This window comes from Sminthopsis crassicaudata, chromosome 4, assembly GCF_048593235.1.
Source record: "Sminthopsis crassicaudata isolate SCR6 chromosome 4, ASM4859323v1, whole genome shotgun sequence".
NCBI lineage: Eukaryota > Metazoa > Chordata > Mammalia > Dasyuromorphia > Dasyuridae > Sminthopsis > Sminthopsis crassicaudata.
In genome coordinates this window covers 142,310,429-142,336,992 of record NC_133620.1, presented here as the reverse complement: position 1 = coordinate 142,336,992, position 26,564 = coordinate 142,310,429, and the positions used below count along the sequence as shown (strand labels likewise).

Genomic DNA, 26,564 nt, shown 5'->3' with positions numbered 1-26,564 from the left:
TTTTATCTCATCTTTTTTTTTTTTTGGCTCAATTTGGAAAGAGTTAGATACAATTTGATAAGGCGTGTGCATTTATTTACCTGTTTATATCACACATACATACGAATCTCTCTCAGAAACACACATACTCACAAACTTTCCACATTTTATCCAATATTTTAAAAAAGATTGCCATCACATTATTATTTTCTCTTTCAATTTTGTGGTTGTTGAAGGAGATGCTGTAAATAATGATTTTCTTAAATGGACATAATCTCACTGATGCAACCTGAAATAAGACACCTTGAGGAAAATTAAGTACTATAAAAAATGTCTTGGGTCTGAAGTTTTCCCACACCACTTAGATTTTAAATAGTACACAGCTGTCTTGGTATGTTTGCAACTGCTATTTTCAAAAAGGAAGCCTTACTACTCAGAGAAAGTCATAATTGTATAATTTTAGCTTACCAAATTGAATTTTTATGTACCCTTCATTAGATCCAAGTATTCTTTTAAAATAATCTAACATTTCTCAAAATCTATTTCTTGAATTTGTAAACACTACTAACCATTATCTGTCCAATTTTTCTTTGAATTAAAATCGACGTATTCCAGGTTCTAATGCACAAAGCCTTTTTTTTTTTTTCAGAGGGAGCGAGGATTGAGAAAGTGAATGTGAGGAAAAGGAGAAAGGGGAGAGGAACTGTTTCTATCATGCCTTGGTGAACTTTATTTGTAGTTTTGGTTTGGGAAGGGAAAGGATAGTCTTTGTAAAAAAAAATGAAAAATGTGAAGTAACACATTCAGTCTAATAACACTGTTTCTTGCTCTTTTTTGATGGAAGCTAACACTGAGTGATCAGGCTCTGTAACTTCGGAGTCCCCGCTGCCCAGGAGGATAGATCTCCCTTCATCAAGGGCAAAAACATCAGAGTTTTGATTTTGGCATGAATGCTTAACCACCTCATTAGGTGTTGAAAAAGTTTTGTCACACAAATTGCATTTGTAGGGCTTGTTGGCATGTACTAACATGTTGTCCATCTGACTACCTTCTTCAAAAGTACAGAGTTCCAGAGTTTGTTTGTCCACCATTGTGTAAGTGTCTATGCTCTGGTTCAGGCACACGTGCCTGGCAGCCTGATTGGCTCTGCAGAAGCTTTTATCACAAGTGCTGCATTTGAAAGGCTTGCCAGTATGTATGTACATATGCTCTCTCCAGTGACTTTTCTGAATAAATTTACGCCCACATATTGTGCATTCATATTTCCGTCTTTTTACTTCCCTTTCTTGGTCTGCTTGCTCCAAGTTGTCAATGTCTGCAATGTCTGAGGGTGGTGGAGTTTCTGACTGCTGTTGCCCATCAATGATTGGAGAATCAGAAATATGCTGAAGCTCACTGTCACTTATCATGCCTGCTTCTGGCACTTCCATGGCATCTTTTCCTAGTTCAACTGCATTGCTACACAGAGAAAGAGAAACATTACTTTCTCCAGGCTGATTTGATGTAAATGGTACCCCTGTATGAAGTTGGAGGTGCTCACGTAAGCTATTACGAAGAGTAAACCGACGCCCACATAGATGGCAGGCATAGTATTTTGGAAAGCTTCCATTCCTTTTCATGATGCTTGGTTTGACGTGGGCTATTGTAAGGGATGCAGGTTGCTCATCTGAAGAAGATGCTTCCATGTTTGTTTCCTCCCCTGGGGGAGGAGGAGGAACAGGTGTGGAAACAAGTTCTGGAGACAGTGAAGACTGTAGTGGGTCAGAGGGGGTCATATTTGTCCGACTGACTTGTGTCAGATTTGAATTTAACTGAGAAAGTTGTGATCCCTCGGATATCTGTTCTTGGCTCATTCTGGAAGTCTGTGGTCTTGGTTCCCGCCCAAGTTTGTCAGTTGCTGAGGTAATTTTGTTGGCTTGCCTTACTTGATGATCTGCAATTTGGATCCCATATAATGAAGAAGCTAATGGAAAAACTTGGTCCGGATGTGAAAAGGCTCCTTGGCTTGCAAGGCTGGCCTCTTGAATTAGTGGGTAGGCATGAAGAAACTTTATTCCTTGTTCTAGTCGAACTGGATCAATAAGCTGAGGTGCCATCTTCCCAGTATACATCAAATGCAAAAGATAGCTGAAAATATCAGGCTGTATGTCAGTTGGTTTCAAACGGACACACTCACTGAAAGAGAAAAGTAAAAGATATTTCATTGGACAAGGCGAGATAAATACAGGTGGCCTATAAGTCTTAGGGCAACTTTTAAATTATTAAAAAGCTTATAAAGCACTAAGAGTTCTGGATCAATCTGTATAAGGAATCATTTTTATAATTCTATATATTTTAATATTTTCAAAGTCATATATGTATAATGTATACACACATATTTTATACACATATATCCTATAATTCTGTGCCTCACAATGTTGTAAATTAGGTAGACTAAGAATTACTATTCTCATTTAAGATGAAAATGATATAGTAGAAAGAATATTGGACTCTAGGTTAGGAAATCTGAGTTCTGTTCCCAATTTTGTCACCAACTAAATTATGTAACTCTAAGCTAGTTATTATCTCTGTGGGGTCCACATTTCTATGACTTTAGGTAAGGAAGCTGAGGTGCAGAGAGGTTAAATTACTTGTCCAAAGTTGTTATCACCCAAATAGGAAGCAGCAGGCGGGCCCATGATAGTTTTCTTCCAGTATATGGAGGATTAGATTTGTTCTGCTTGACACCAGAGGACAGAACTAAGAGTAAAGGTGGACATTGCTAGGAGGTGGATTTAAGATATTTGAGATAAGAAAAAAAAGCTTCCAAATAATGAAAGCTACCAAGAATAAAATGGGAAGCTAGTTGACCACTTTTGGTAATTGCAGGATCAGAAATTTAGCACTGAAAAGATACTTGAGATAAGTAGTTCCTACTAAAATCTACATGGGATTAGATGACCTCCATCATTTCTTTTAATTCATATTCTGGTCTTTTTTTCTGATGGCTGATCTATATTTACTATATATCAGAAATATACTAAGCTGAAAGCAGTAACTGAGACCTAAGAACCCATAGCTTTGTTACCTTTAGTTTTTAAATACCAATTTTATAGGAAAATATAAGTATTTTAAATAGACAAAGTTATCACACGTGTATATACATATGTGTATACCCATATCTCAATAGAGAGTATATCTCCAATTGGATGTAGAGCATCTTTAATATAAAACATTTTATTTTCAATGAATTAAAATTCCTTTTGTTGGATTCCGCTACTTGGAACTTTGTAAGTCTTAAAGTACTCTCTATATATTACCTGTTATTATTAATGTATATGCACTTTGTAATCACAAAGAATTACATAATAAACACAGATTACAAAGTGCATGTAATCTCTACTTTTGGAATTTTATTTGAAGAGGGCTCTTAGAAGTCATCTAGTTTAACACTTTCATTTTACAAATGAGAAAAATGACATTTGAAGTGGCCAAATAATTTCCCCAAGGTCACATGGCCAGTTCTTTGAAACTAGAGACCAAGACTCCCAACTTACAATCCAGTATTCTTTCCATTATACTATTCTTTATATTTTTGCTACAGTAATTCCTTCACTTATAGACATTTAAAAACATTATTAATGTTCAAAAATACTAATTTATATGATTATACTCTAAACTTAATATCATTTGACCAGACCAGAAGATAAAAATATGGAGTTACGCTAGACACTAAGTCTATGATATGGAATTTATTGAAATTATTTTAAAATGAAATATGAAGGAAAATATGTGAATGTAAAAGGTTAATCTGACAACAAAAACAGTAACATTTTAAATAACTTTCTACTAATTTTTCCTTTAAGAGGATAGTATAACTGTAATGTCATAAGATCTTTCTATATTGCTATTTTCTCACTTTAAAAATGGGAGTAACCTACAGTTGATCTTTTTATGTGTTGTATACACTCATACATTTTAGAGCTGGAAGGGACTTTAGAGGCTCCTAAATCTACCTACCTTTGGACAAAATTAGAAAGAATGTGAAGTGGATTTGAACTCATTAAAATTAACTTCTTTATCTATTATCATGATGCCCTATATGTTTTTCAAAAAATATATGAAATAAGACTATTTAAAATGTACCAGAGAAGCTACTGTTTCAAAGAACTCATATACTGTAAAGCCTATTTTTCAGAATAGAAATTATCAACTTCAAACATATCTTCTGTAAATAGAGATTTTATGTTCTTCTCAAAGTTGGGGAAACAGAATTAAGAAACAAAGCCTGTGCCTAATCTTCCTACTGTAATATATCTTTATACTCTATACCTTTCATTCCTAATGAAAGTTATTTTAAATATCTACTGTACTACTATAGGGCAGATTTTGGTGGCATACAACTGTATTTTAAGATACTCTCCCTAGAAGAGTCAAAATGCCCAAAGGCAGACTTCATCTGTAGTTTGTTTATAAATGTTATGCTCTGGTTTTGACTTCAGTATCTTATATGAATCCACTGGCTAGAATAAAAACCAATATGATTTTGAAATTACTGACAGATAAAAATTCTATTATGAAATTTCCAAAGTCACCTCTGGTTTTACCTCAGTTCCTTCCTTGATCATTAAAAAAAATTAATTTTAAAGAAAGTTAAAAGTATAACTGCTAAATATTAGATTTTATCAAAGAAGGGTGTTTAATACAGAGTTTCCTTTTCTTCCTGCCTCTTGACAGCCCCACATAAAAATGGTATTCACTGGACCAATTAACCTTAACATTTACACAGGACCAGAGACATCTAGTGGTAGAATTAAGACATACAGCAGGAATAAAACCAGAGATGAGAAAATGAAGGAATGTTCTGAGATTAGGGAGTACTGAATATGTATGTGTCTAATAATAAGGTAGGCTGGTGTTAAATCATGGTGGGCTTTGAATGCTAGGCTAAGGAGTATCAATTTCATTCAATAATCAAGAGAAAGCACAGTAGGTTTTGAGAGAACACTGAGCTGATTAAAACACTTTAGAAGATTAATTTGGTAGGGGCATGTAGAACGGCTTGAAGAAAAACATATTAAAGTGAAGAAGATGCAACAAGAAGTTCTTACAGCAGTTCATTTATGACATAATAAGGGGTCGAACTGTGATGATGTTATTAGGAATGGAAATGATTTTGACAGTATTTGTAGAATGTAGGGATAATTATCAGAGATAATTCAGAAGTTCTGCCTAATTAGGAGAATGATAAAAATAACAAAAATATAGAAATTAAAAAGAGAAACTACAGTTTAAGGGGTTAAAATGAGTTTAGTTTTAGACATACTGAATCTTGGTCAGTATTTTTTGAATATAGATAAGTATTATTTTAAATTATCTGGGTAAGACTGAAGTATTTGATATTAAGTGGTTTGGTGAGATATCCAAATAGAAATGTGTGACAATTGGAGCTACAGAATCAGTTTTAAAGAAAGAACAAGACTGGAAAGAGATTTTGAGAATTGTTAGCATGATGGCTTTAGTTATCAGACATAAAGCAACAGAATAAGATTAACAAGGAATAAAATGTGGAGAAGACTAAAGAAGGCTGAGTACAGAATCTTAAGGGATATTTACATTTTATTCCAGGAATAAAGAAAAGCTATCAAAGAAGACACAAAGGAAACATTTGGAAGGGTAGGACAACCCATGACAGTGCAAAGTCACAAAATAAAACAAAGGAGGGAGGTTCAAGAAACAGGATTTTATTAGCAATGTCAAATATTTTCAGAAAGGTTTAAGAATGAAAAAAAAAAAAAGCCTCTATTAAGCCTGACAAGGGGGTACACGAAGGACTTTGTAGATGAGAGACCTGATGATCATCTAGGCTGGCTTAAGGAGCTGAAATGATTTGCCCAGGGTCACCACACTTCACTAGTGGCAAAGAACTAATGTGTTCAGCTGTCCTAACTCAATCACTAGGTACTCCTTCTATTATACCAATCCAGCTGCAACATTCAAAGAAGCCGTTTCAGCAGAGTGGTCAGGACAAAAATTAAATTGTAAGAGAAGGGTGGAGAATTGTCTTCTCTTCTGTCTCCAACTATGACAATGAAAGGAAAGGGAAGACAGAAGAACAAAGGGGTTAGAAATGTCAAGGAGAACTTTTAGGACAGGTGAGATCTAAATATGACTTAATATTAGGAACCAGTAGAATGGTATTAAAGAAAAAAGAAGAGAAAGAAATAACTGTTTAAGCAAGGTTCCAAAAGAAGCCTTTTAAGTAATTTAAGTAGGAAAAAATATTTCTCTGTCCTAAAAGCTCTTCCAGACTTGCTTTTTTTCTCATCTTCCTCTTCCTTCCCCTAGCACCCCCTATGTTTCCCCAAATTGGCTGAGGATAAAAGTCCTTCTTCAGGAAAAAGAATAGAGATAGAAACTAAAGTTGCAAAATATAATATAACTCAGGTGAAGATCGTTGTCTATCTTGTTGCCTGAAGGATTGTGATACTGATCATTGGGAAGATACCATTGAGAGGAGTGATCACTTAAGAAAGTGAGTATTGATTATTGTCCTGGAAGGTTAACCATAAACATTATTGTCTTTTCCTGGTTTAAGATTTCTATATGTTACCTAAAATCTTGGAGACAGAGACATTTAATGGCTTAAATGAACTATGTCACTGTCAAATTTCTCTCTCTAAACTAGAAATGCTTGGATATTGAATAATGTTAAATTGAATTAAACTGTATTTAGCAAGATTGCCCCTAAAATATAGAATATGGTAAATTAACAAACTTCTTTGACAAAAGGACTAGTAAATGCCCAGTTGAGATAAAATGCCATGAAACTAATAGGACATTAACAATTTTAAGAATTGATATACATAAAGTTTATATATATATATATATATATATATATATATGTACTCCAGAAGTGCTCTGTAAACTAAGGATAGAAGCAGAGAAAACATATTCTAGAAGCTATTCAAAAGTGGAAAATGGCACAATGGTCACTACTGAAGATGGTCAAGATGTTGAAGCAACATAAAGTAATTGTTTCATTGAAATAGCTGACTATAAGATCCAGGATGAATTAGAGATACAAGTTAAGAACGTAACTTATGAACTAGAAGAACAGAGAGGGGTAGTAGATGTTAGAAAGTTATAATCATATTTATTATCAATCATTTTATTTACCTGGTCTGATGGACAAACAACATCTTAAAGTAATTGGAGAATGAAGCAAGGACTGATTTGTGTGCCTTGAAGTAAACATCACCAATAGCAACCGTGCAGTCACACAGGAAACCAAACTCCCGCTGAGCGTTTAATTGTTGCAGTAGAATAAGTCCATGGTTGGCCAAATCCATTTTTTAAATCTGCAAAGCAAATGATTTTCCTTAAGAGAGGCGATTTCCAAATTAGCATGTACTATCAGATTTAGGAATCATTTTGGATTTATAACAGTAACAATATTGTAAATATCTACTTTTCATTTATATATTTTATATGCAGATACTACAATATCCCACCACTGGGATGGTACAATTGACTTGGTGGGTGTGTGTGTGTGTGTGTGTGTGTGTGTGTGTGTGTGTGCTCATGGATCCACACTTATTAAATGTCTGGCTAATATGTCCATGGCAAAGCAAGGTTTTTTCCCCAAATTCCAACTCTTGCTTGTTCCATACTTGTGAACTACTACTACTACTACTACTACTACTACTACTACTACTACTAAACTTACTCTCATGAATCCCTACCTTTCTTAAATCAGAAACCAAGGGCACATTAACTCCTAATTTTAATTTATTGGTAGTTGTTAAGTTGCCATTTTTGCTAATTTCATTTTCTTCTCTTTTCTCTCTTTGCATATAATAGTCCTTTATACATATCAATTCTTAATCAATGGGCATGAATCTCCCACTCTATTTTTTTATTCCAAGTACACTTTGGCAAATTTAGAAATTCACAATGACTTACAATTGGGTTAGAAAAGAATATTTTAAGTGAATGAAAAAATCACAGGGCAAAAAAGAAATAGTAACTGATGTTTTCTATGAAAAATTTTCCAGGGATTACATCCATCAACATAAGAAACAATAGTACTGAAGGTAAAAGACAGAGAGGCTTATAGAAACAATCTTAGGGCAGGGAAAAGCAAAAGGGAAATGGGGGATGATTATAAAGGCTTTGCTAGGAATCATATGTTCTTGGTCACAATTTAGGAAAAAAAAAACTGCTTTAGTCTTTGCTCAACAATTAGGTAAAAGTTTACTTTTAACAATTAATAATCTGTGAATTCACAGAGTACTTTATGGTCCTAGTGTAAATCCTTCCTCTACAAATAATAGACAAGACTGGAAAAAGAGGTTGTTCTTAAAGTAGTAGTGTACATTTTATGCTTTAATAACTTCAGAACACATAAAGGTACACTGCAAAGTTGAATTACTTAAATTCTTTTAGGCTTATTTAGTTTTATGAATTTTGAATAATATTTAAACCTTTTTAAATTTAATTTTCTGGATGACACTTTCTCAGACTGGTCTCTTGGTTGGCCACTTTGGTCAACTGATGTACTTCCATTAATTAGATTTTTTCTTGTGGAGTCACACTGAAATTGCCATATATGTCTCAAAACCTGGTTCTTTGGATGATCTCAAAGCTAAAATTACAAATGAATATGTTTAGTCACTGAACAGGTAAGTTTTATAAAGTTCAAAAATATTTATTATATGACAAAAGATGGTGTTTATGTTGAACTTTAATAAGAAACCTTAAAAATATTTTACAATTGTAAATAATTGCTACTTTTTTTGTAGGTTTACAACATTTATACTTCTGTAATTATTAAAGCTTAAACCTACACTGTTAGTACAACCTATATTACATGTACATTATCAATAATCCCAATATTACCTACATGTAGAGCTAACTTTAGCTCCCACAGTATTATCACAAACTAGTCCATTTGCATTAAAGACATCTGGAAGTAATAAAATATGTTCAAATATGTCAAATATATCTTTATCTCTAGATCTGATCTTACAAAATGCACAACTCTGGGTATCATCCTCCCAAAGTAGACTCAAGTAAACAATTATAGTAGAAAAATGAGAATGCAAGAATGCAATCAAGGATATAGTTATTTTTTTTATTATTATAACTTTTTATTGACAGAACATATGTATGGATAATTTTTTTTACAACATTATCCCTTGCACTCACTTCTGTAAGGATATAATTATTAATTGCTTTTCTTTAAAAGGGCCAAACAAGTATTTTAGGTGGGAAATCGAAGAGGGCAGGAAATGAAATGGGGAAAAAATATAAACAGAAATATGGGAAGGCAAATAACAGAAGTATAAAAGCCAAGTGAGAGGAAGAAATGAAAAACAGGAAACAACAATAAATTCTCATGAGTAACAGCATGGAAAGTGGGAATGAATAATTGATTTTATTTTTTAATAAAGAAAAAACTTAGTCATTACTCGATTTGCTCAATATAAAGAAAAAAAAATTCACGTGGGCAGAATTGTTACGGCACAACCAAATGGGGGCACTGTCATCCAATGTTCAGGAACTAGGCTTTACCTAGAGTTGTAAAAAAGCAACATATAGCAATAACTAGTTGATACATTCTTATTAAGGTACATGTGCGTATGTTTCTTGTGTTTTAGAGATATCTTTTCTTTCTTATTCTTCCCTTGATATTCGTTGTCATGAGATTTCTTTTGCATTTTTTATTTTTGAAGGAGAAACGGGTCTGGTGACTATCTTGGCTTACTCTGATATCTGCACTGACAGCTAAAAAAATGAACCTAAGGAATGAACTTACTTTACTGAATATATGCAGGGGATGGTTGAAAGATCACTGAAGGCAATGGAACTCAGAACAAATTTATTGATAAATGATAGCTGTCCAGATGTCTGATACGGGAACACACTACCTTCTTCTTGATAAAGAGGTGACAGATTACAGGTGCTGAATATTTTCAAAATCAGGGTGCTGTATTAGACAGTTTTGTTTAACAGTGGTTTTTTTTTTCTTTATAAAATAGGGTTCTATGGAGAGGAGTTAACATTTTGTAAGTAGCAAAATATTTGATAATTATTTATCATAAATATTTGATGAATTAAATCAGCCCCTCCCCCCACTAAACTAGGATTTAAAATATAAAATAAAATTAAAAACAAAAAATCTGACCTGATTATTATTATAATCTGGTTATAGTGAGTGAATCTCTTAATTTGTTATATTTTCTTCACCCAAAAATGAAAAAACCCATTTAAAATATTTGCTATGTACCCATTATGTGCAAGGCATTGTAGAAGGTAATAGAGATACAAAGATGAAAAAATGAAACATTTTATTACCATCAAGTTTACAATTCAACAGAGTAATGCAATATATACAAAGAACTTGAAAAATAATTAACTGTCTATAAAAGGTTAGAATGACCAGACAGATTAAAGGAGGTAAGATTATTTATAGATTATTTATTACTAGTAATAGTATTTCAAAATTATAGATAGCTTTACAGTTTTTAAAGCACTTTACATACATGCTCTGCCATTTCTAATGGAATTATCAAGGGCTACATGGATATTGAGAAGGATCTTGAAATAGAAGGATTCTTCTTTTTTCAAAGATATAAATAGAGAGATGGGGAATGTGGAGACAGTCCTTTCAAACATAAGGAATGTAAAGACAGGACAAAACTGAGGAACAATATAATCCAATTTGACTGCCCTGTGAAGTGTGTGAAAGGGAGAACTATGGAACAAGCCTATTAAGATTATACAATATTGTGAACAGTTTCAGGCAGTAGTTAAGGAAACTTTTATTCATAGGTTGATGGGTATAAAGACTAAGATCACTCGGTTTTAAAACTAACATCTTACCAATTCTAGTCTTAATGTTATAGCTAGTGTAAGTTTTTGAGTAAGGAGCAACCTGATCATATTAGGAAAATTATTTTGTCAGTGAAGATGGATTAGAAGAAAGAAAATAGAGGCAAGAGAAACTAGTGGAGAAATGATAAAGACTTGGCTAAATTGGTAACAGTAAGGGTAGGAATAAGGAGGAGGAGGAGGGGATAAGATGGAAGAAAATTTCAGAGATACAACTGAAAGGACTTGTAAACTAACTGGAGGTAAGAGGTGAGGAAAATAAGAGAATTCAAAAATGAATGAGGTATACCTCTGAGTGACCAAGACGATGATATAATATCATGTGCAGAAGCAGAGAAGTTAGGAAAAATAGATTTTTAAAAAAGGATAATGAATTCAGCTTCTTTTATACTGTTTTAGGCATTATTATTACAATTAATTTTTGGAAATTAGAATTAGAACTCAGAACAACTGAATTGAAGATTTGGATCTTATCTGTATAACTGAAGCAATGGTAATTGATAAGACTACCAAAAGAGAGAGACCAAGAACAAACCTGGAGGGATAACTATAACTAGGGTATTAGAGGGCAGAGAAAAGGTAATTAAAGAGACTCAAGAGGAGTGGTTTCAGAAATAGGAAGAAAATTAGGAGAGTATTAAGGAAGGAAGAGTCTCAATTAAGAACAATGTAGCTATAATGGTGTTTTAGATGTTGCAGAGATCAGGGAGGATGAGGATTGATATGTTGCTACTATACATGGTTTTTAGAAGATAACTGTTAAGGTTGAAGGGAACATAATTCTTATTGAGAAGTAGTGACAAAAGCCAGTCTACACTGACACTGGGAGTGAATGAAGGCATGAAAATAAAGAAAAGACTTTAAAATCTATAAATTTCCTTCTTGATCTAACATCCTATGATGATTCTAAAGTATTTTCTTCTCCCCTTACCCTGGAAAGTCCAAATCACCAAATCTCAATTTTGTTAGGGACTCTAATAGGCCAGTCTTGATTTGAACAAAAATTTTGGTGTACAACATATCCAAATGGCGGTAATTCAGCTTTTGCTCAAAGATCTGTGATAGCAAAAAATTGGAAACAAAGTAGGTGTTGATCAGCTGGGGAATGAGCCCTAAATAAACAGAGGCATCATGGTACAGTGGAAAAGAATACTGCTGTCAGAACTTGTAGACCTGAGTTTACAGTTCCTGCTGCTGTTGAGTGCTACCTGTGTCACTCTGAGCAAGTTACTTAATCTCTCTGGGCCCAGTTTCTTAATCTATAAAATAAAGGGATTGGACAAGATGATCTCTAAATTCCCTTCTGGCTCTAAATGTAATTAAATACTATTATGCTATAAAAAAACAACAAATAGAAATTAAGATAAATACAGGAAAATTTGTAGGAATCAATGCATGTGGAAATAAAACAAACTGAAGACAACAATATAGACCAGTGGGTTCCACAGTAAAGGGGATGGTCCATGTTCAAGCAATTAGAGGAATGGGCTACAGCTCTTCTCCTTAAAAATACTCAATCTTTACCATCTCCAGCTATTGTCTAACACTGCTACTCTGTCCTCTCTCACCATTGTACAAGATTCACCTTCTGTACCACTGTAACACTTCTAGTGTTAATCTGAGTAGTCATAATCTGAGATTCAGGAATTTATGTTAGTTGCGCAAAAGCTCTTAGTAAAATGCATTCCTACTCTCATCTTCCCTCTTTCAATTGCCTCTTGGCTGTAGCCCAATGCAACAGAGTGTGACCCTTTTGTTTTCAATTAGACAATGTTTCCTAGTCAGCAGGCATGGATTGGGCTGTGAACTGAATTGCAAATCTCTTGTTCAAACCTACCCCTTTTCCAAACTTCTCTTTCTATCATCAAGGTTTGTAAACTTGATGTCATTCTCAATTCCTCACTCATGCTATCCCATATGCCTTTAAAACATTTTCTACGTCTATTTCTTTCCCCCTATTAACAAGGCCATCACCTTAGTTCAGACTCTTAGTACTATTTTAGGTTGACCTACACTTATTATTAGCCTAATTGCTCTCTCTGCCTCAAGTCTCTTCCCTCTCTGATCCATCCTCCAAATAACCAAAGTGATTTTTGCCTAAAGCATAGGCCTGATCATATCACTCCCCTACTTCATCAATTCTAGTGGTTTCCAATTACCATTAGGATCAAATATAAACACCTTCAAAGTTCTTCACAACTTAGTTCCAATATACTTTTCCACATTTATAAAACATCATGCTCCTTTTTTTAGTCTATATATAGTTTCAGCCAAATTGGCTTTTCTGTTGTATCTTACAAATAAGATTCTGTCTCCCATCTACAAACACATGAAATACAAATTAATGAAACAAGGCAAAGAAAAAACAAAATATATATTTCAGGAAAAAAATACGAGAAAGAGCAGATTCTGTAGTCAGATATTGGAAACTTGCTAATATTTTACTATGAAGTGTTTGCAAATGTTACCAAGGCAAGCAAAAAAACCTTCAAAAGTCTTTCCCAATCAAAATGAATGCACATGATATTTTCTCCACATAGAGGTCTTCTGGATTATTTCCTGTTGAAATATTTAAAAGTTATGTGCAACTTAAAGACATTAAACATTTTTCCTTTTATAAAAAAGAAAGCATCCCAAATTTGCTCACCTTTTCTGTGATAGGAAGTAGTGGTCAGGAGTATGTAACATTAATTTGTCAGAGAAGAAATCTGAATTCTTTTTGCTTTTTATGGGGTTTTTACCCCATAAACCAAGTTTCCAATATCTGACTACAGAATCTGCTCTTCCTCGTATTTTTTTCCTGAAATATATATTTTATTTTTTCTTTGCCATTTTTTCATTAATTTGTATTTCATGTGTTTGTAGATGGGAGACAGAATCTTATTTGTAAGATACAACAGAAAAGCCAATTTGGCTGAAACTATATATAGACTAAAAAATTTATTGTAAAATTTGCATTAAATATTTGGATTTAGACTCTATCCTGTCTACTGACCTTCATATGTTATCTGTGGTTTCCATAAAACTCCCAATAAAGTTCCAATTTAATTTCTTATGCCAACCCATGATCAAAACTTCAGTAAATTGAAACACACACATAAATGAAACACAATCTCTTTCAAGATGACCTCTTAAAATTTTTATTCACATTTTTTATGCCAACTTCATTTCCCAAAATTTTCCTCCAATCTCTGCTACTTAGAGAATTATCCTAGAATTTAAGATAGAAAAAAAAGCATTCAAGCAAAATTAACTAACACATCAGTCCAAAGGTATATACAGTATTCCATACTCACAGTCTCCCAACCTCTCCTAATTTTTCTGGGCCCAACTTTGGTCATTATATAGAGCATAGTTTTTATTTTGCTGTCATTGCTCTTTCCATTTACATTGTCATAATCATTGTGTTAACTGTTTTATTGGTTCTGGTTACATCACTTTGTGTCAGGCTGTATGTTTTCCTATGTTTCCCTGTCCTTTTTAGTCTCTTCTTATCACATAGCAATACATACCATACAATCTGTCTAGCCACTGCACAAATCAATAGACATCTGTTTTTTGGTTTTTAATAGGTATTTTTGAATAATTGAATCCCTTCTTAGCTCATCTTTGACTTTCTTGAGGTATATACTAATGATAACATCTCTGGATCGAAGTATATAATCATTTTAGTCACTGTCTTGGCATAATTCCAAATTGCTTTCCACAATGGTTATGCCAATTCCCAATAGTATGAACCTATCTTTTAACATTCATTCCAACCATCCATGGTCAGGAATCTTTTTTAATTTTTCCCATACTTTGTTGAGTATAAGGTAAAACATATTCTAATTTTATTATTAGTGATTTGGAATATTATTCTATATAGATATTAATAGATTGCAGTTCTTTTGAGAACTATTTATATAATCATATATAATATTTATATAATCAATTAGGGAATAATTTTTGGTTTTATATATATTTCTGTTTACTCCTTATATAACATGGATCTCAGACAAAAGTAATGTTTTAATAAGGAGAAAGTGATTTTTTTTTTTTTAAAGAAACATGCTATCAAGAGATCATTTTGAAAATAGACATTTGGAAATATTTCCATGATTATTTTGCTAAAAATGACACAAGCATGTCACCTGTAAAACTCTCACCTACACAATTTTAAAAATTGGAAATAGAATTTTAAAACTTATTTAAATTTAAATTTTCCAACATAAAGAGTTTTGCTGGGTTTGATTTCATGTGTTTAGAATGCAACATAAATATTGAGAATCTTTTAATTTTGAGAACTGAAATGATATTACAGAAGGTGGAAAATTACCAGTCAAATCACAATAAAAAACAATACATAATTGGGATTGAAGAATGGGCATCATGACAGTACAGCCAAAGACATGCTTCTTCTTATTTGGAGTTGTATGTCTTTGTAAGATATTTTTTTCGGCTATGATAGCCATTATAACTAAGTATTGAAACAAATTAAACTTTTATGCCAAAAAATTTGTTTATGTATATTATTTATTCTAGAAGATGTATACTGGGAAAGTATGCTCAAAACTTTTTAAATGACAAAAAATTCTGAAGACCATTCACATAATGACTAAAGTAAAAAAAATAAAAAAGAATACTAGAATTTAGTTTAAAATGGCACTAGTTTTTTTTTTGGTTTTCATTGAGCTGATCTATCTATAGCGTATAGTTTCCTAAAAACTATCAGATCCTTTTCAGCTGAACTGCTTATCTAACTGTACCTATACTATATTTGTGAAGTTGACTTGTCAAACACAAGTGTAAAGTTAATTTTTTATCTTATTATTTTTAGCCCCAACTCTTTCTGTTAAATTCTTTTGGATTCTGACATCCATTTGTGTTATCTGTAAATATATTTTCCTCCAAACAATTTATTGTTAAAAATGTTAGACAGCATAGGATCAAATAGATCCTTAGAATATTCCCCTAGTAATTAAATTCCATGTTGATAAAAATCCACATTTAGCGAAGAATTCACTCTTTAAGGATGGCTATTAAATCAGATCTGGAACCACCAGATTGCATAGTGAATAACTATTTTTTTCCATAAGAATAACAAGAGTGTTTGTCAAATGCTTTGCTAAGATATAAATCACATTTCCACCATTCCTCTAGCTGGAATTATCTAACACTATAATCAAGACAAAATTTCACTGAAGCAAATAAAAACCTATCTATAATAGTTCTTAGAAAGTTGTTCAGAGCTCAAGTGATATGTTAGGTTCTTATTAGGTGGTAAGTTGGTACTTGGCAATTCTCTGGCTCAGAATTCAGTTCACATCTTTAAAAGGAATTTACACCTTTAAAGGAGTTTACACCTCTGGAAGTACTCACAAGCCCATTCTCTGGGAGGATATAAGGAGCCACCAAGGCTGCCTGGAAGGAGAAAGTCTAGATTGGGATAAGAACAAGACTTCCCGGGAGAACTTCAGGGAAGCTTGAGGAGATTCAGAGCCAGGATTCAGGAAGAAGAGGATTGGAGATTCTACCTTCCAGCCTCTGGCTGGAGGCTCCAGAAGCCTCCCAAGAAACCTGCTTACAGAAGAAAAGATTATACAGAAAAGAAACCTCCTCCCAGAGAACGATCCACAATTTCTAGAGACGACAGAACTTTACAGTGATAAGTGACTTGCCTATGCCCATATAACAAATGTCAGAGAAAGGAGTGGGACTTAGGCTCATATATGAAGTGATGAAATGTGTATTTTCCCCCCCCTGAGGCTGGGGTTAAGTGACTTGCCCAGGGTCACACAGCTAGGAAGTGTTAAGTGTCTGAGACTACATTTGAACTTGGGTCCTCCTGAATTCAGGGCTGGTGCTCTATCCACTGCGCCACATAGCAGCCCCTGAAATGTGTATTAAGCAGAACCAATAAAACAACACAATGACAATACAAATGAAAAAATTAACAAAAAAACAATTGAAGTCAAATGCAATGAAATTCTAATGACCACATCTGGCTCTCAAGAACAGATATGTAAAGAAATAGATAACATTCACATATGATATCTAGCATTTATATGAGATTTTCAAGTTTTTAAAACATTTTTTATGTTACCTTCGTTGATCCCCAGCAAAATCTTGAGAAGAGGTTCTATTATTTTGCCCTTTTTACAGATGGGGAAACTTGAGGCTAAGAGAAGCTAACTGATTTGTCCAGGGTCACACAAATAAGCAAGCTAGGATTTGTATTAGGGTGTTTCCTACAAGTCCAATGTTCTATCCATTTTGCTACTTTGCAGCAGCCTCCCTTCTTTGCTGTACTATGGGTGTGGAACACTGCATGTAATGTTAAACTTTTTATAGAACAGATTACTTTTGCTGAACTTTCTTTTTAAAAAACTCTTTAAGGGACAGATATCCCTGGGAGAAAATAGAGAGGAATATTAGAAAATGTGGAAGATGTAAAAACAAAAAGCATCAATCAATAAATCAATAAAACTTTATTAGCAAATGTATTCTAAAGAAAAAGATACATGATTTAAGTTATGTTTTTCATTTTATCACATCATCTACTTTCACTTAAAAGAATAACTGAGGACTGATTACTTTGTTAAATTATTTCTATTTTTATTAGTGTAGCACTTTTTTATTATAAATGTAGTAGGCTTGATCCTTTGTAAGTTAGTTACTCATTTGTTGTAAGTGTACTTGAATGAAGTTACATTCTATGTAAATGTAAAAACAAGGGACCAAACTACTCAGGAAAGGTATGGGTCTTATATTGGAAGCTTTAAAAAATTAGGATCCCCCTATTATGCATTTAAAGGGTACCTTAAATTAAAAAATTTAAGCTCTAGTAAATTTCACTGTTAAAATTTCATACATGAAAAAAAAAAATCTTATGGGACATACACAGGATACCCGGAAGCTGCCATCTGTCCCTCAACACTACCTAAATATAAGATTAATCATAAAGTAGATCAGATCATTCTTCTTCCATAAAACCACTTTTTTACAACTGGGAAAGCCATAATCTAATTCTCATTTTTACAAATGAAAAGGTTAAGTGATTTACCCAATATTATATTTCATGTGGCTGAGGTGACTTTTAAACCCAAGTCTTTCTGACCTTTAAATCTACTGCTTTATAGGCTATACCATGTTGTCTTAGGACTTCAAAGAAATCTGTTCCTTCATTAGTGTGACTACTCCTCTACTAACAAATTCCTTCTAGAATTTCAGCCTTAGTATGGACAGAATTATTGTGGACAAAAATTCATCAACTTTTTGGCCGACTTTGTAGTAGTGATGGGTCTCTATGAACTGGGCAATGTTAGTTTTTATATAATAGTATACTTATTGGACACAAATCTGAGGTCTTTATAGATTGATAAAATCAGTCAGAAGCTTGTGTTCTGTTGGTATAATCTCTGAGAATTCAGAGTTAGATTATTCAATGGGACTGAATATTGCTTTGTTCACTAACAAATCAGTAACTAATAGTTGAATGCTCATGATTTAAAAGAATGGAGATGGCAATTTAAAAATGAAAACAACTTAAAATTCAAACCTTACTTAAATTTGCAACAGCTTTATAGACTTTCCTTAAGATTTTTCTCTTTTTATTTATATTTAGTGTAGAGGTGGGGTTAGGTTATATTGAGAAAAGTAGGTGATTTTTAAAAATGAGCAAAAAAAAAAAATAATCTTTTTTCTTACCCACATTAATGAACAGAAACAATGACGTAGCCCGATTTTGAAAAACAAAATATTAACCTGTTTTGGTAGCAGATTTATTTTGTCTTATTTTAATTTTTTTTTTAAGACAATACCAGTAAATATTTCTAGACAACAGAAATGACATTGACAGTACTTAACTTTCTCAAGGAAAAGACCAAGAGCCCAGAAAACATCTTGACTAATTAATCAAATGGAGAGAGAGCTTTCAAAGGCAACAGTAGGCAAAAATATAAACTTGCTTATAAAATCTAATGAAGTATAATAGCTGATTATGATAATCATCTCATAATACAAAAAATTAATGGACACTAAAACCAGATTAAAGAAAGCTTGGCAAAATATAGAGCTAAATGAAGCCACCTCAGGGTATTAAAAGATAAAAATCAAAGGAAACTCATAAAGAAGAAAAATAGGAAATATTTGTAATAATCATTTTTTGCCAGTTTTGTCCATGAGGAATACTGAGCACCACTTTTGGATCCTACCATTTCAGATAAGTTACTTCTAGAAGAGGTACAAAGATGGGAAAAGTAGCCATCTGGACTTTTTTTTTTTTTTTTTTTTTTTGGCTGAGGCACTTTGGGCTAAGTGACTTGCCCAGGGTAATACAGCTAGGAAATGTTAAGTGTCTGAGGCAGATCTAAACTCTGGTCACTCTGGTCCTTCTGTCTTCAGGAGTGGTGCTCTATCCAGTACGCCACCTAGCTGCCCTGGAGCATGTATTTAGAGAACTCTATGTTGCATGTAACACAATTCTAAGGGCATTAAAAGACTGATACACAAGGTATATGAAGAAGAGGAAGACATCAAAGTGAAAAAATCCAGACCTTAAAATACTGAAACGGATGTTTAAGAGAATATCAAAACTATTGAGCTATATCTACCTACTCTCCCATTTATACAAAATCTTTATAATAATCACCTATAAAGATGAATCAAGAGAATTGTTAATGAGGAGTATTAGTAGGAAATAAGCTTTTGCAAGCAATATTCAACAATGGACCATATATTTGCAATTTCACAATTAACTAAAAGATTATAAGATCCTGTCAAGTTTAAAGAATACCAATTATGAAAAAGTCTTTGATTTAGTAGAACAGAACCCTTTATAGGCTTTTTTTTTTTTACAAGGTTTCTTTCCTATAAACATCAAAATCATCTCATCTCATACTCACTAGATGATACAATAATTGAAATAACACTAATTGGCAACCCTCTGACAACACGTCAGAGAGGCATAAAATAGAGATATAGATATGTATGCTTATCAAAAGTTATTTGATACTGTCCTGGAGATCTACGACAGAGTCTCTTTTGAAGAGGAAGGCGCTATAGATGATGAAACACGTTAGATGCTCCTGTTTTTGGACACTGTATGGATTATATCAAGCCTCCCAACACTTTCAAGCTTCCCAGAAGAATTCTGTAGTTACTAATTTTGGCCTTATGAAGACTAAGTGAAAAAATATTTATTGCTCAGATGTTAATATACTTTTGGATGGACACTTTACAGAATCTACCTATCATTATGTATGGTGAGCCCAAAGTTGGGGTTGAGGGGAAGGCAAGAGATGGCCATATACTGTTTCCAAGAAACAGCAAAATTCCTCTAATTAAAACTCTCTACTCTCACCCCTAAGTTTTCCAAGAAGCAAAGATGCTATTTTTTTGTTGTTTAAATTCCAGCATTGTCCTGTTGTTGCATCAAGACACAGAATACAACTGCTCTACTGGTAACCTCCTAAAGCATAGCTGACTCTCTTTTTCTGGCAAAATTATGAGATAATGGACATATGGATGAGTTGTGCACTATGTTATTGAAAGAAACTTCTAAAATTAGATCATGGATCCATGAGTATTTTAAACATGTCAGGAAAAGCTTGATGTATAAAAGAATCTTGTAAAGACCTTTATAAATAGAAAATTTTGCTTGAATAATTATTTTTAAAATTGTTTCCTATAAATTCATTTTTTTTGGTAATTTTTTAAAAGTAGATTCCAAAGTCAAACATAACATTCATATATTCACAGATTTGAGTTTGAAGGGATTTCAGTAATTATCTAATTCAATCTCTTCAGATGAAGAAATGGAATCTCTGGAGAGGCACGTGATAAGAAAGCAGCAATGTGGTATAAAAAAAAATTACTGGCTTTGGAGTTAAATTGGGTTTCAATTCTGAATCAGTTATCTACAACCCAATGGAATCTTCACCAAAACTCTCTCTCTAGGCTTCAGTTTCTTTATCTGTAAAATGAAAATGTTAAGACTAGATAATCTCTAAATTCCTTTTCTATTTCTAAAAATGTGTCTAGGATCCTATATGCTTTGCTAAAGTGATAAAACCAAGCCTAGAATTTAGGTCTTCTTCCCACACTGGGATTATTTCTAAAATCTTCATTAGTGAAAAAATCCTGACATCTGAACATCAGGAATCAGGAATGTCTGTCTGTCTCTCTTTCTCTCTTTCTCTCTTTCTCTCTTTCTCTCTTTCTTTCTTTCTTTCTTTCTTTCTTTCTTTCTTTCTTTCTATCTACATATATATATATATATATATATATATATATATATATATATATATATATATATGTATATGTGTATATAATTTTTTTTAAGAGAAAATGGTTAGTGATTATATCATCCTTTCCTCATGGGAGATGTAGTGAGACTATTGTGAGTCTGACAGCAGAGATATGGTAGAGAATACTGGGAAAAAAATCTCCTGCAACCAGAAATTTTGGGTAAAAACTGTTAGGAAACATAGGGTAGAGTATTTCATGGGGAATAAGTTCTTTTCATCCACCTGTCCTATAAGCTGCTATGCCATAAAAAAAATAATTTCTAGTATCATTAATCAACCCTGATATATAAAAAGTTGAATCTTGTGCATTATCTATAAGAATTTTACCCCTTAATATATGTATATATTTGTAAAGATTCTATTAAAAACATATAGCTAATGGAAGTAGCATAGTCTAATGGGTACATATAAAGGTTTAAAATTTCCAAGTGTCACAGTATTATTTTCTTGAAGAAGCATCATTACTGATGGAGAAATATGAAATTATGATACATGTTTTGACAGCAAGAAACAGGTAGATGATTCCAAGTTATCACAAAACAGCACTATTTCATGGGAATTCCAATGCCTAGATCTTCCATTTAATTTTTTTTTTCCACTTCCTATATTTACATCTTCCTTCTCTAGGAGAGAAGAAATCTGGTGAATAAGCAACTGGTTGAATCAACAAATATTTTGGGCTGATTTTGCCAATCAATCTAACTAAGAATGATGTGAATTTTTTTAAACAAAGTGGAGTACTAGGCAGTGAGAAAAACTTTGTAGTATTTGAAGTACTTCAAAGATAGGATTATGATGTTTATAGCAACCCTTTTTGTAATAGCAAGGAACTGGAAATTGAGTAAATGACCAACAATTAGGAAATGGCTGAATAAGTTATGATATATGAATATAATGGAATATTACTGTTTTATAAGAAATGACGAACAGGTAGATTTCCAAAAAACCTGGAAAGATACATGAACTGATGCTGCGTGAAGTGAACAGAACCAAAATTACATTGAACACAGTAACAAGATTATGTGATGACCAACTGTGATGGATTCAACTCTTTTCAACAATTCTATTGAATCAACAAGGAGATTCCAATAGACTTGAGTTGGAAAAATGCCATCAGAATCCAGAGAGAGAGAACTATGGAGATTGAATGTGAATGGAAGCAGAATATTTTCACTTTTTTCATATTGTTTGCTTATTTTCTTTTTAGTGGTTTATCCCTTTTTGATTTTTATTGCACAATATGACAAATATGTTAATAAGTTGAAAAGAACTGCACATATTTAATCTATATTGGATTGCTTTCTTGGGGAGGGGAGAAGTAAGAAGAAAAATTTGGAACACAAAGTTTTAAAGAAATGAAAGTTGAAAGCTATCGTTTCATGTATTTGGAAAAAAATTTAAAAATAGGTTTTTGATAAGTGTCTGATTTAATCTATCACTTCCCAGGCCTAATAAGAGTATTATATAGAATAGGTACTTAATACATGACTGTATTTTATTTCATGATGATAAAATTATTTGACCAGAGAAAATTAATTTTAGATTAAGTCTGACCATGCTACTTCCTCATTCAAGAAGCTTCAGTGGCTAGAACTTTAGATACCTTTGTTTGCAATTTAAAGTCCTTCACTCCCTGGTTCCAACCTACCTTTACAGGCTGATTTCAAATCATTTCCCTTTAAGGACATAGAACTCTTTCTACATCCATGGTGGTGACAGAGTGGGGCAAAATAGGGAGGCAAAGATACTAAAGGTACCCATACTCTCCCTTTCTCACTCAGTCTCTTGGATTTTCTATTCTCTTTATAACAGTTCAAGTGTCACACTTCTTAGTTCTTACCACTTTTCTCTTCTCCTATCTCCACCAAATTACTTTGTATATATTTTGCATATTTTGTATATCTTCCTACTTCCTACTATAGTTCTTTCTCCAATAGAATTTAAGCTCCAGAAAGGCATGAATGCTTTTTGTATGGTTTATAGTCTCAATATCTACCAGAGAAATATAATCTTTTGGTGGTGCAGTAGGAAATCCAGGTTTACATATATTTTACATATCTAATATGTATTGGTCTACCTGCCATCTGGGGGAAGAGGTAGGAGGAAGGAGAGGAAAAATTGGAACAAAAGGTTTGGCAATTGTCGAAAATTACCCATACATATATCTTGTAAATAAAAAGCTATAATAAAAAAATTAAAAAAAAATATCTGAGTTTACACGTGTGATTTCACTAGAGTGTAGAAACTTTTTCTACTAATAATAACTGCCCTGCAACTTGATTGTATAAATGCAATAAATTGCTGTTTGGATTCAGTGAAAAGGGACGTCACTTTAGTAAATCACACAAGAACTACTTTTTAAGAAAATCATCGTAGATTTAAAATTATATTTTAACAACCTAATACCACTTTGTAGGGGAATAGGAATTCATCATCAAAAGTAAATTCCACTATTAAAATTCAACTTATGACAAGTAGAAGAAATAATTATTACAAACATCTCTATTGATATTCAACTCATTTCAATTAAACCAAGTTCATACTTCCCAAACTGAAATTTTAATTGCATGTCACTTGTTCCTGAAGCTCTATGAGGAGCAAAATGATTATTCCAATAGAGAAAAAAACAGTATCATGGGTAATTCTCCAAAATCTTGTTTTTAACTTTGTCACCATCTACTTTACTGATAAAGCAAAGATTTAAATTTTCATCCTAAGTCAAGTTCATCCTTTGATAGATGTGATTTAACCAACAGAATGATCGACAGCCAAATGGCAGAAGAAAATTGTCAATTACAATAGAATTCCTAATTTATGGTATTACTGAGAACTTAAAATAATCAGAACTGACTTTAAAGATATAACCAAATAAAATTCTTGGGAAATGATTAGAAGGGACCACTTGTTTCAGAGTCACTTCTAATTCATTACTAGTAGAAAACCTCAATTACATAAAGCTGTACAGTAATGTTTTGTATCCCTTTTCCCCCAGATGTCTATTCAATAGCACAGCACTTGACTCCAAGAGATGTTAAAGGAGCGATTTCCCTTGTTCTCTCTCTCTAGGTTCCCTTAAAGGTAATGCTTTTGCTCCTTGGTGCTCCCCCTCTTCCAAGGAGCCTAAAAATGACAATTCCGGTTTAGCCCCGGGAGTGCGGCTAAGTTACCGCCTCACACCCGGAGGTAAAACTGCCTGAAAACCCGAGCAAGCGCGAGGCGTTCCAATCTTTTATCGGAGGGACAGATCTGGGGTAGGCGGAAGCTCGGGGGGCCTCGACCGAGAAACCGCCGCCTGCACGGATCCGGAGGACGCCGAAGCAGCCGGTTAAACGCCCCGCCAGCAGTCGGCGGCGAGCTCCCTTCGGATCAGTCAGGCCCCAGGAAGCGTTAACGGTCATTTCCCGAGGGCGGGAGAAAAGCATTTTCCCGAGCATCTCGGTCTGAGACAAGCCCCGAGCCAAGGACAGGGAAAGGCGGAATAGAGGCGGGGCCGGCGAAGACATCCCTGGGGCTAGGGAGGGGCAAGGGCGGGGGCGGAGGAAAAACATGCGACACTCCCAGCCGGCGCCGCTCGCTCCCGCGCGCGTTCTCTCAAGTCCCGCGGAGTTTAACACAATGCCGACGCCAACGCCACGCGCACCGCCCCAGAAAGCTCGATTAACCCGGCGCAGGAGAAAGGGGGAGGGGAGAAACGAGAGAGTGGGGGTAGGGGGGAAGAATGCGAGCCAGAAGTGGGTAGGCCGGAAGCGCGCGCGAGAGCCGGAGACAGCGCGAGACCCGGGTAGGCCGGAAGCGCGCGTGCGCGCCCCCGCCCGCGAGCTGGGAGGAGGAGGCGGAGCCGCAGCACTAGCGGCAGGAGCTGGAGGAGTCGCTGCAGCTGGGAGAAGCGCCAGAGAGGCCGGGCCTGCTCCGGTCTGACCGGGATCCCTCCCCCTCCCCCTCCCTTTCCAGTTCCCCTCCCCCCCAAACCCACTTCCGCAGCTCGCGGCCTTGCCGCTGAAGCAGCAGCAGCAGCAGCAGCAGCCGCCGCAGCGGGAAGAGGCGGAGGCTGCGAAATGTCTGAGGGGGTAACGCACCAGACGGGCCCGTCTCTCCAGGCTCCAGCGCGGGACTCTCACCGGCCGCCGCCGATCGTGACAGACCTCGCGGTTGCGGCGGGAGGGGAGTGGAGAGAAGGGGAGGGGCCGGGGAAGGGGAACGGAACGCGGATTGCCCCCCCCTCCCCAGCTCCGCCGCCCGCCCTCTCGGCTTCCGTCCCCTCCCCTCCCGAAAAGCCCCGGATGAGGCCGCCGCCGACTCGCCCGCCGCCGCCGCCTGGCTCCGGGGGATGGTTTTGTCAGGCGGCCAGAGTCCCGGCGCCAGGCGCAGCCGCCACCACCCCCACGGGGCGCACCCTTCTCCCGTTTTCCTGAACCGGGCCTCTTGGCTGCCCGGGTTCACCCTCCTGATCATCACCTGGAACCGGGCAGGGAGTAAAGGAGAGCAGGACACGACTTGTTCGTCGTCTCCTTTGTTGCCGCCGCCGGGATCTTTGACGAGCCCCGGCCCCTGCATTCCCCATGCCTCCTCGTTTTTCCAGGGGCTGTGGGGACAGGGGTGGCACGTGGAAACCGGGGCCCTGGGACCATGTCGGTACCTGCTTACCTGGTGCTGCCGCCGCCGCTGCTGGGAGGAGTGGTGTAGGGGGGCGCCGCTGTGCAGCCCCAGCAGCTCTCCCGCTGCCGCCACCGCCGCCGCCTTCTCTGGCTCTAGCTGCTGCTGCTGCCGCGGTCGGTGTCTCCGGCGCGGCGGCGGCGGCGGCGGCGGGGCTTTTTCCTGTCCGGTTACGTTAAGGTCACATGACCGAGAGCGGAGCGACTTGTGCAAAGAGGCTGAGAGCGGCTCCCGCCGGGGAGGGGGGGGGGAGAGGCGACGAGAGCTGTGGCGGCAAGAGCCCCCCCCCCCCTCCCGCCTCCCTCCCCCCCGCTCGCCTCCGCCTCCGCCTCCTGCTACTCTCTGCCGCCGGCACGGCCGCGCCGCCACCAGCAGCAACTGCAGCAGCAGCGGCAAACTATTGGTCTACTCCCACCCTATTCCCCCACTTCCAGCTAAACTTCTGCAAGCCATGTGGAGCCAAAGCATGGAAAGTTAGAACATATGAAGGCGGATGGTTTTAGTGGCAACTCCTTGGTGGTTTATATAAGGTGTTTTGGAGGGGCACATTTCTGATAGCTTGGAGTGAGTGGAGGGTACCCAGCTTTCAGCCTCTATAGCCACCTGGCTTAATATGTGTTTTTGCTTTTGACACCTCTTGACCAGCACCTTTTTATCTTGGCTTGTCAGTTTCTCATACTTAACCTTTTTTTTTTTTTTTAAACTAGTAAGAGAATGCGATTTAAAACCACAGAGTACGTAGATTTTTCTGGATAATTTATGTAAGCA

The 26,564-nt window shown here is 35.6% G+C and overlaps 1 protein-coding gene across 2 annotated transcripts; it reads right to left on the bottom strand.

Annotated features, from left to right (window-relative positions):
- Window positions 1-691: 691 nt before the first annotated feature.
- Window positions 692-26,007, bottom strand: ZBTB2 (zinc finger and BTB domain containing 2). 2 transcript variants are annotated; one of them, XM_074309554.1, is made up of 3 exons: window positions 25,788-26,007; window positions 7,138-7,319; window positions 692-2,154 (listed from the first exon to the last, which is right to left on the bottom strand). In XM_074309554.1, the coding sequence occupies exons 2-3, from the start codon at window positions 7,308-7,310 to the stop codon at window positions 783-785; spliced, it is 1,545 nt and encodes a 514-aa protein (XP_074165655.1). In that variant the 5' UTR covers window positions 7,311-7,319; window positions 25,788-26,007; the 3' UTR covers window positions 692-782. The 2 variants fall into 2 exon arrangements, with proteins under 2 accessions (XP_074165655.1, XP_074165657.1); XM_074309556.1 differs by lacking the exon at window positions 25,788-26,007 and adding an exon at window positions 25,220-25,323.
- Between the last annotated feature and the right edge of the window lie 557 nt (window positions 26,008-26,564).